The sequence below is a fragment of the Leguminivora glycinivorella genome, chromosome 15 (assembly GCF_023078275.1).
Source record: "Leguminivora glycinivorella isolate SPB_JAAS2020 chromosome 15, LegGlyc_1.1, whole genome shotgun sequence".
Classification (NCBI taxonomy): Eukaryota; Metazoa; Arthropoda; class Insecta; order Lepidoptera; family Tortricidae; genus Leguminivora; species Leguminivora glycinivorella.
The window spans coordinates 3,989,958-4,000,806 of record NC_062985.1 but is presented as its reverse complement, the minus strand read 5'-3'; the positions used below and the strand labels follow the sequence as shown (position 1 = coordinate 4,000,806).

General features: G+C 40.3%; 2 protein-coding genes across 4 annotated transcripts in view; one reads left to right on the top strand and one right to left on the bottom strand.

Moving 5' to 3' along the window:
- The window catches only part of LOC125234127 (NAD-dependent protein deacetylase Sirt6), a 309,879-nt gene that overhangs the window by 153,238 nt on the left and 145,792 nt on the right, over positions 1 to 10,849 (top strand). The gene's annotated exons all lie outside the window — the stretch shown is intronic.
- Positions 146 to 10,781, bottom strand: LOC125234136 (sorbitol dehydrogenase-like). The gene is made up of 8 exons (XM_048140334.1): positions 10,562 to 10,781; positions 10,419 to 10,452; positions 5,113 to 5,246; positions 4,386 to 4,576; positions 3,690 to 3,874; positions 3,141 to 3,319; positions 2,188 to 2,309; positions 146 to 790 (listed from the first exon to the last, which is right to left on the bottom strand). Exons 1-8 carry the CDS (start codon positions 10,613 to 10,615, stop codon positions 640 to 642), a joined length of 1,050 nt encoding a protein of 349 aa, XP_047996291.1. The 5' UTR covers positions 10,616 to 10,781; the 3' UTR covers positions 146 to 639.

Sequence of the window (10,849 nt, the reverse complement as noted above, 5' to 3'; positions counted from 1 at the left end):
TCAGAACTTAAATGAAACGACAAATTACCTCTTTTTGTTTTGTTCTTTATTAAGTAAGATTATACCAGTAAAACATTTTGTTACATAACTGCTGGCAGTTTAAGCTGATAGCTGATTTTAGATAAACTAAGTACGACATTATTTCGATGTTATACAGCTCAATAAGTACCTACTCATTTTTAATGTTATTAATAAAATTCTTTTGCAATCGTTTCTGTCGATGATAATAATTAAAAATGCCAATGTTTCTTAGTTTTAAGTATGATCGAATAAATAATTTTAAATAATTTATAATTCAATCTTTTATTACAAAAATACTAGCAATGTTTCGCACCTTCCTGAAAAATCGTCGCCTAATTAGGAAAATAAACTGGTTGATAAAATGTATAAAAACATAAAAAGGACAAACTACTAAACTTAATATAACATCGAATAAATAATATGTACATAAAAATATAGTAGGGTGCACAACAGGCTGGTAGCATTGCCACGTTGGATCGCGATGCTTATCCGCTGGGCAAGAAAGGAACCAGCCCTCTGGTCACCCGTAGCATCAATAACACGCTTCGCCAGTTCCTTGATAAGTTGATAAAATTGTAACGTTGTTTGAAATCAAAACCGAGATCGTTCTTGATATCGTTACTTTTGCACATGAACGATGACTTTCATGCCCTCCCCGCTCTGCGCTAGTTGCAGAGCTCTCTGCGTGTCGGCCAGCGGCACGTGGTGTGTTATGAACTTCTTTAGGTCGATGGCTCCGCTCGACACTGCCGATATAGCGGCGGGGTACCTGAAAGCAAAATACAACAGTAGTTAAAATTTTCCTAGTATTCACGTATGTGCATAATGTATATCTTATCACGAGCCACGCTGGTAGCCTATATTTTGTTAAGAATAGAGAACCCACTTACGGAGTTTGTGTCAAGTCAGTTACTCTTCCACCTGACATTAAAACTTCGGGGCAAGGAAATATTCAGCGTATACAAACAAAAAAAGGTCTAATTAGAAAAAGATGTTAAGCAGGTATTTTTGGCGACTATACTAAGTTTTAGTAAAGTATAATATTTAGTGTGGTATAAATATTATACTTTACTAAAATGACTACTTAGTATAATATTTCCTTTATTTATTTTGCTTCTTAGGTTAAGCTTTTTATAATATGAATATAAAAGTAAAATACAAAAACACATACAAAACAATATAAAAAACATATAAACACATTATAAAAAACCTAACCTAGGGTGCCGCCAGCAGCGGGGCAGGGCCCAAGCTGCCGGTGGTTAGGGCTGCAGAGAGAGGAACCGTCGGACTATCCGCGCCGTGTCCAAGATCACCGCCTTCTGCATCTGGCCCTTGATTCAGCCACCTAGCGAGAGTCTCTTAAGATGTTGATCGAGACTCTTCGCTATGAGACCGTTCGCTGAAACGACTATCGGAACAATGATCGTTGAATCAACATCCCACATGGCGGTTATCTCGTGAGCCAAGTCTAGGTACTTACTGGACTTGTCCTTCTCGGCTTTCACGAGATTCTCATCATGGGGGATGGTGATGTCAACGAGCACGGCCCGGCGTTGCGGTCGATCTATTATCACAATGTCAGGCTTATTGGCTACAATAGTCCTGTCAGTGATAATAGATCGATCCCAATAGAGCGTGGCACGACCATTTTCAAGAACTGGCGCAGGCAAGTACTTGTAGTACGGTACTTCGCGGTCCACAAGGCCGTATTGAAGAGCAAGTTGCTGGTGAATAATCCTGGCTACGAGATTATGTCTGTGCAGGTACTCGCCGTTAGCAAGATGAGAACAACCGGAAATGATATGCCTGAGTGACTCTCCGGGACGGCGGCATGCCCGACAAATGTCGACCGTACCGTCCTTCAGGATATATTTCCGGTAGTTGTTCGTCATCATAACTTCGTCCGCAATTGCACAGGCAAAACCCTCGGTTTCTCCGAAGAGGTCCCCAAATCGTAACCAGTTCACCGATGCGAGCAGGTCTACATCGGCTCCCGTGAGGGCTTTGTAGAACCGCCCGTGTAGCTGCTTGCTCTCCCATACCGCCTTGCGGTCCGCAGTACTTAGTACCACAGGTTTGCGCCAGTTCTCTTTCGCCAAGGAGAGCGGCGTGAGGTTTTTATATTAGTATAATATTATTATTAGGTTTATATTGTGGTATATTTACGTATTAGCGATCCGGTAGGAACCACGAATATCCACTTCTCTCAACATAGTGTTGCTGAGCGGCACCTCGACACTAGCGCCGCCTATGCCTACTATTAGCACTACGCCGCCCGTCGCCGTCACCTGTGGAAATAAATTAATGGACCTTCTTCAGTTCTGCCGAACAAATAATATTTCTACATATACACATTATGATTATGACATATTATATCTTCTGTGCTTATTAAAATTAAGTCGTACGAGGATATCAGGGTGCCTAGACAAATCGCAAATCTATCACCTCCCGTAACGTATCGTAGTTAGGTATCTATCTCTATCGCTCTTCCATATTGGCAGAACACGGGCACTTGCGTTTCGTTTGTCACGGAGCTTGAGCCGTCTTGACACCGAGCAACTCTCAATGCACTGTTTTTTGTCCAGAGTACTTTCCTCGTCTGTAGCCAATTCTGTTAAACAATTATGTACTATATGGCCATTAAAATAAAGTCCCGTAATTTAATTTATTTCTATAAATTTTTTATTGCAATACATAAAACATAAAGTCAACATTTACACATGAACACACAAGAAGTTACTTAATAATAAATCTTATTCTAAAGACGGACACACGAAATCTTAAAATTAACTAACTTACTAAGATTTACAACTAAACATAAAACCACACAAAACAAACTAAAACTAAAAACTATATATAAAAAACTTCTCCCAATTCATCTCCCTCCGGGAAACCCCCCAATATGCTGGCTACATTCCCCCTCTGAATCGCCAAACTTATTCTCTGGGCAAATAAAGTCAACAAACAAATCAGCTCTATTAGCCACGGGAAACACTTCCTCACTTTGTCTGCTGTATGAGCTGTATCTTTGGGCACGTTAATGCCAATATGTACTACATATTTCAAGTCGGTTGACCAAATATGTCAACGTACATGTGCATACATCATTAAAGTCTCACCAGCATAGCAGTTCTCGTGGCAGACGGGAACGCGCACGCGTCGATACTGACGTCAGGTCGGCCGCCAAGCAACGCCTCTATTTTATCCACCGTTTCTTGGTCGGTAAATGAGCTTTCCACTAGCAGAGTGTGGTCTGCGGCCAGTGCTTTAACCACTTCCAGCCTTTTTGGGGTTACATCTGAAATAGCCCACGGGTTATTAATACCAAGGTAACGGTTAGTGTTCCTGCGATTGGGACAGTATTTCTTGAAACACGCTCAACTTTTAAAATTAACAGAAGCCAATGCTAGAAGATTTCGTTAAACAAATGATGAAGACTACTCATCTGTCATGAGGATCTTGTTGGCTCGTATTGCTCACGCAGTCTAACTTAGCGCACAACAAAGCAACAGACCCGAAAGGAAAATTGCGGTAACCAGAATATCATTCGCTAATCAGTCATCAAAATCTTGCTGGCTCCCATCGATCATGCGGTCATAACCAAAGCTAGCGAGTTGCCGAAACTAGTTGGTTACTCAGAGTGGTCGTGAGAAAAATCATTCACTTACCGGTCATGAGGATCTTGCTAGCCCCCATCGCCCGTGCCGCCATAGCACACAGCAAACCAACAGGCCCCGAGCCAAAGATGGCGACGCTGTGTCCGAGCCGGATGCCCGCGCGGTTGCACGCGTGGATGGCGATCGCTAGCGGCTGCACTGCGGCGCCTTCTTCCATAGACAAGTTAGCGGGCATTCTGTTGGAAAATATGGGGATGAAGCTAACGGCTAAGCTACAGTCTTTGGCCCATCGGCGGAAAGTCGCCAGTCTGTCACGTGTTTTACAGGTTGCACTTCGTGGAGTGTGCTCAAAAGCTACACGGGCTTATTCCACCGTCCCCATTCTACCATCGATTATACTTCCGAGCTCAATATAACTCTGCAACCTTCAAATCAAGGGTGAACATCAGGCATCTTCTGGGCGAGCTCGCTCCATCGTAGGCCACGTTTTTGCCTTTGGCTAGTCTGTGGCCAAGAGTAAGCCCATATAAAAATGAAGCTCGAGGTCAATCTCACGGAGCAGGGGTTCATCTGTGAGTGTGATGGTATTTCAAAATATGCTGGCAGCCGGAGACAAACTTTATATTTTTTCGAGGACTGAAAAAGCAAAAGCGATAGGCGTCCCCGATTAAAAGTCAAATTCTAAGGCTTTTGTGTTGTCTATTAACGAGATGAGGTTTCAATGAATCAAAATCTCAAAAATCTTACTTGTGGCAGTAATCCGGAAGGTGCTTGTAGTACGTCGCTAGGTTCCCATCAGCGCCGAGCGAGGAGCAATAGTGTGGCTCAGGGCAGAGATTGTAGCGGCCAGTGCGGCAAAATGTGCAGGCACGGCAGGGTTGCGTCGGTTCGATGGCTACTCTGTCTCCGACGCTAAGGTCGCGAACGTTGGCTCCGACCTACAACCATCATAACTCATCAGACTTATAAATAGGACCTAGTAGGCTTAATAAGAGGTTATGCCTCAGTTGCCTCACATGCAAGCAGCCATGCCACGTTTGTAGAAGTTACCTTACCATGACTTACCTACATGGCTTCAATAGAAAATGTGAACTAGGTTTGTATATGAAAAAAACCATTAGGCACTTTTTATACTTTACATTTTATTCATGCACTCCGCGATTGAGGCAATTTGTAGTATTTTTAGCCGGAAAGTTTTTTGACCCATACAAGCTTTTGATCCCTTGGATCGATTGGCGTCAAAAAAAAGTTTGTGAGAAATGACCTTATCTCGCACTTATTTTTCCAAAATCTGTAAACGCCAATTTTCATAAATTAAAAATCGAAGGAAGGTCTTCTGTTACCATTTTTGAGTGACAGCACGGGATCTGGTAGCTGCCTTCAAAATACAGCCTGTATATTCCTTTAATGTGACATTGCTGCACCAAAGTTGCCGGAAAAGTAACGATGTCTGGTTATGTATTATCGTAAGTACCTTGGCCACAACCCCTGCACCTTCATGGCCCATGACTATGGGCTCCGTGACCACGTCCCAGCCACACTTGCCCGTGGACCACAGCTTCACATCCGACCCGCATACGCCCACGCACTCCATCTTTATCAGAACCTCTGCAATTTTATCTTTATTATCTTCAAAGGCATATGTAACTCCGTATAGACGGATAAAGTCTAAGAAAAAAACGTACCTCAAAGCCTTAGAGAAAAAGGTACGGTGGCCTAGATGGCGTTACACCTTTGGGGAACGCTCGGCTAGATGGCGCTAATATTAATATTTGACATTTTAACACATATCAAGCTAACAATATGGGCCAAATTGTCAAAACTGAGGTTCAAAAGTTAAGCTTAGTTAAGCTTGTGTCGAGAGATGGCAGTGTATGCACTGTAATTACACATTTTACTTTGACAGTAACTCTCTATAATACTCGACCCTCTTTGATAATCTTATACTATTAAACGAACAATTCTTGTATATTTATTTATTTATTTATTTATTTATATATACCGACGATCTCGGAAACCGCTCTAACGATTTCGCTGAAATTTGTTTTGTGGGGGTTTTCGGGGGTGAAAAATCGATCTAGCGTAGCCTTAGATCCCGGAAAACGCGAATTTTCGAGTTTTCATGAGTTTTTCTTTCGCATTTGTAAACGTAAAATATGGTCCTTAATTTCGCCGCGCGCGCATCGATTCCGCGTAGCTCAGGCGCACGAGGTCGGTCTAATGTACGCAGATAGATCGTAGGTGTCAGGGTTTCGAATCCCGGCCAGAAATTAAGAGCGTTATAACATTTCGGCGTCGGGCGAAATTAGGTATTTTACCCGCCGCGCGAGCCCAATATGCCGACCCTTTCTAGCACGTCTTATCACTCGCTCGCACTACAATAATGGACAAAACAATCTTGATCCTTTCTATGGAATTTTGATAACAACCACAATCTACTATCTCGATATAAACTTTTGGTTTCTAATAAACATTATTTTGTACGAAAATACGAGAATATAGCGCGAAATAATATCAATTATGTTAAAATTTATTTAAAAAATTAAAGTAATAATTATAAAAGTGGATCCATCCCAAATATTTGCTTTTGTTATATGATAAGTATTAGAGTAAAGTATATATTAATATGATGATAAAATAAGACAAATACAATTCTAATTACTTCAAGATGGTGCTCAGGGTCTGATGATGGAGCCAGATGGTGGTCACCAATACCAATGAACAATATGACTATACAACTTCGTGGTTTACATGTCATTCTAGCATTTTCACTTTCACATTTCAAGTGCATATACCACGAGTATAGGTTTTCGGGTGTGCTGATTTAAAAATTAATGACCGATTTGGAATCTGACATTGCTGACTGTCACTTTGACACAAAAGTCATCATGGGTGTCGTAAAATAGGTTTTAGGGGGTGCTGATTCCAAAATTAATGACCAATGAGGAATCTGACATTGCTGACTGTCACTTTGACACAAAAGTCGTCATGGGTGTCGTCAAATAGAATTGCGGGGGTGCTGATTCCAAAATTAATGAACAATGTGGAATCTGACATTGCTGACTGTCACTTTGACACAAAAGTCGTCATGGGTGTCGTAAAATTGGTTTTAGGGGGTGCTGATTCCAAAATTAATGACCAATGTGGAATCTGACATTGCTGACTGTCACTTTGACACAAAAGTCGTCATGGGTGTCGTCAAATAGGTTTGCGGGGGTGCTGATTCCAAAATTAATGAACAATGTGGAATCTGACATTGCTGACTGTCACTTTGACACAAAAGTCGTCATGGGTGTCGTAAAATTGGTTTTAGGGGGTGCTGATTCCAAAATTAATGACCAATGTGGAATCTGACATTGCTGACTGTCACTTTGACACAAAAGTCGTCATGGGTGTCGTCAAATAGGTTTGCGGGGGTGCTGATTCCAAAATTAATGAACAATGTGGAATCTGACATTGCTGACTGTCACTTTGACACAAAAGTCGTCATGGGTGTCGTAAAATTGGTTTTAGGGGGTGCTGATTCCAAAAATAATGACCAATGTGGAATCTAACATTGCTGACTGCCACTTTGACACAAAAGTCATCATGGGTGTCGTAAAATAGGATTTAGGGGGTGCTGATTCCAAAAATAATGACCAATGTGGAATCTAACATTGCTGATGACTGTCACTTTGACACAAAAGTCATCATGGGTGTCGTCAAATAGGTTTCCGGAGGTGCTGATTTGAAAATTAATGACCGATTTGGAATCTTGACATTGCTGACTGTCACTTTGACACAAAAGTCGTCATGGGTGTCATCAAAAAGGTTTCCGGGGGTGCTGATTCCAAAATTAACGACTATTTTGGAATCTCACAGTGCTAATTGTCATTTTGACACAAAAGGAATCATGGGTGTAGTCAAATAGTTTTTAGGGGGTACTGATTCCAAAATTAATGAAATGATTTAAAAAGTAATGACCGATTTGGAACCTGACATTGCACAGTACCCCTGGAAACCTATTTGACGACACCCATAACGACTTTTATGTCAAAGTGACAGTCAGCAATGTCAGATTCCAAATTGATCATTAATATTGAGATCAGTACCCATGAAAACCTATTTGAAGACACCCATGATCACTTTTGTGTCAAAGTGACAGTCAACAGTGTCAGATTCCAAATTGATCACTAATTTTGGAATCAGCACCCCCTAAAACCTATTTTACGACACCCATGACGACTTTTGTGTCAAAGTGACAGTCAGCAATGTCAGATTGAACATTGGTCATTAATTTTGGAATCAGCACTTCCTAAAACCTATTTTACGACACCCATGACGACTTTTGTGTCAAAGTGACAGTCAGCAATGTCAGATTCCACATTGGTCACTAATTTTGGAATCAGCACCCCCTAAAACCTATTTTACGACACCCCTGACGACTTTTGTGTCAAAGTGACAGTCAGAAATGTCAGATTGAACATTGGTCATTAATTTTGGAATCAGCACCCCCTAAAACCTATTTTACGACACCCATGACGACTTTTGTGTCAAAGTGACAGTCAGCAATGTCAGATTCCACATTGTTCATTAATTTTGGAATCAGCACCCCCGCAAACCTATTTGACGACACCCATGACGACTTTTGTGTCAAAGTGACAGTCAGCAATGTCAGATTCCACATTGTTCATTAATTTTGGAATCAGCACCCCCGCAAACCTATTTGACGACACCCATGACGACTTTTGTGTCAAAGTGACAGTCAGCAATGTCAGATTCCACATTGGTCATTAATTTTGGAATCAGCACCCCCTAAAACCTATTTTACGACACCCATGACGACTTTTGTGTCAGAGTGACAGTTAGCAATGTCAGATTGAACATTGGTCATTATTTTTGGAATCAGCACCCCCTAAAACATATTTTACGACACCCATGACGACTTTTGTGTCAAAGTGACAGTCAGCAATGTCAGATTCCACATTGGTCATTAATTTTGGAATCAGCACCCCCTAAAACCTATTTTACGACACCCATGATGACTTTTGTGTCAAAGTGACAGTCATCTGAGGTACTACATATTCGTAATCTGAAAGTAATCAAGTCAATAATTTCAGTTATTTTGAATCGACTATGATTCCGAATTATTGGTAATAGTAATGATTGTATAGATGATTAGTGATTCCTTTACATGTAATGGTAATTTACCGTTTCACTTGATTACATTACAAGTAATCTGACACCCAGTAGTGTCAGATTACAAAGTAAAATCAAGTAATCGTGTAATCCGGAATCGATTACGATTTCCCCATCTCTGGGTTTAGTTATATGGTTCATTGGTACTGGTGACCACCATCTTGCTCCATCATCAGACCCTGAGTACCACCTCTTGTCAAAGGTCTTGTTGAGACGAACCCAACGAGCCTAAACACGAAGTCGTTTACTTACATGGTTCACTGGTACTGGTGACCACCTTCTGGCTCCATCATCAGATCCCGAGTACCATCTTGATGTGTCTTATCATCTTGACCGTATTGTAATTTTCACATTTTTATCATCACAACGTTGTAATACTTTAACATTCAAACATAACAAAGTATTACAAAAGCAAATATTTACGGGTCTAGGATCAAATTCGTTGGTCGCTGTTTACACACACACAATGCGAGGATAGCCCGTGTAGAAACAAGGCGTCCGACCCACACAACAATAAATATTCTCGACGTTTGCGATGAAAACTCGGAGACCAAAGCGACATACGTCTCACCTGCTCGAGCTCCGGCGCGGCACTGAAATCGCAGGCGTCCGTCGCCGGTAAAATAGCGACAGGAAGGCTAGTTTTCAAAAAATTGGCAAAAAATCATGATAAAATATTATAACGACAAATGGATAACAGCAGTTTAAGCACATTGTGCAGATTATTTATATACTAAAATAACTTCGATAACATGTAGATTTTCGGAGAAATGATCACTTGTTTCGATGTATTTTCAAGACAAAATTGAGTTCGTTTTACTTTCAATTTCTCAATTTCAAAGGATTAAATGATAAATATTGTTTAATGGGCCTTAAGTACAAGATATTTGGAACTTAAATTTACCTCATTTATGAGAGTGATCTTATCAAATTGTACATAATAAGAGCTCCGAATTCTGTGCTTCACGCGGTTTTTCCTAAACGAGCATCAGAAAAACAATCATTACTAATTGAAAAAGCTTTTTTTTTCATATGTTTTTTATTTAACCGACAGTTAATAAGATGTTCTAACTGAAACAAGTACTTTCACTGTCTTTTAGTATGAGTAAAGTGTACAATTTTGTCGATAAATATTGTGCATTTTACAATATATCGCCTTTTTTTGTCATAGCGCTCTTAAGTTTTTGTTTTTTGTCTTTTTTTTTGTTTTTGTATTTATAAGAGTTTTTTTTTTATCTAAAGACGTGATATATAAAATAGAACCGAGCGAAGCTCGGTCGCCCAGATATTATATAATATAGATATCATGTTGTGGTAGGACCAGTAAAAGTGAAATAAAATTGCCTCCGTTTTTCAGTTGTCGCGTCTGCATTCGTGTATTTTACTCGAATGGAATTGATGAAAATCTTTGAATGCAATGCATGCATGCAAGTATTGTATCAGAAACGTAAATATTTAAGAGGGAGGGGGAAGGGGGTTCAGGAGGTTTAAAAATGTTCGCATTTGCATGTTTGGTCTGTAATGCCTATTTGACTAAAACCCCCTTAGACTCCATATCTACGTGCATGTATTGTGATTTTGTTTATATGCATGTGGCCTTACCATTGTCATTGATCTCCGGCATTGGCCATTTTTCCTGTGAAACAATAACATAGGTTACATAGGTAGTTAATTTAATAATAAAAAATAACACAAATGGGCTAAATTTGAAATTACGCAAACCTTAAAAAAGGTAGGATACTCACAATTCTAACATCATTAGGACCATGCAAAATGGCCGCGTAGTTGACTCCACTCATAGCTGCACTTTGGTCTATACCAAAAAAATACTACACAGAACTCGCTCTTATTACAATAAACTGATAAAACTATATCTGTCGTGCAACGCAAACAAACTGATTCCACGCAATCTGTTATGATCATGTTATGATCTTTAGGGTTCCGCTGGCACAGACACCGGCAATAACAACGCACAAAAAATTTGGCACGCTCTTACGGCTCCTGAAATAAAATCGTGTCAGATATTCTTGCGC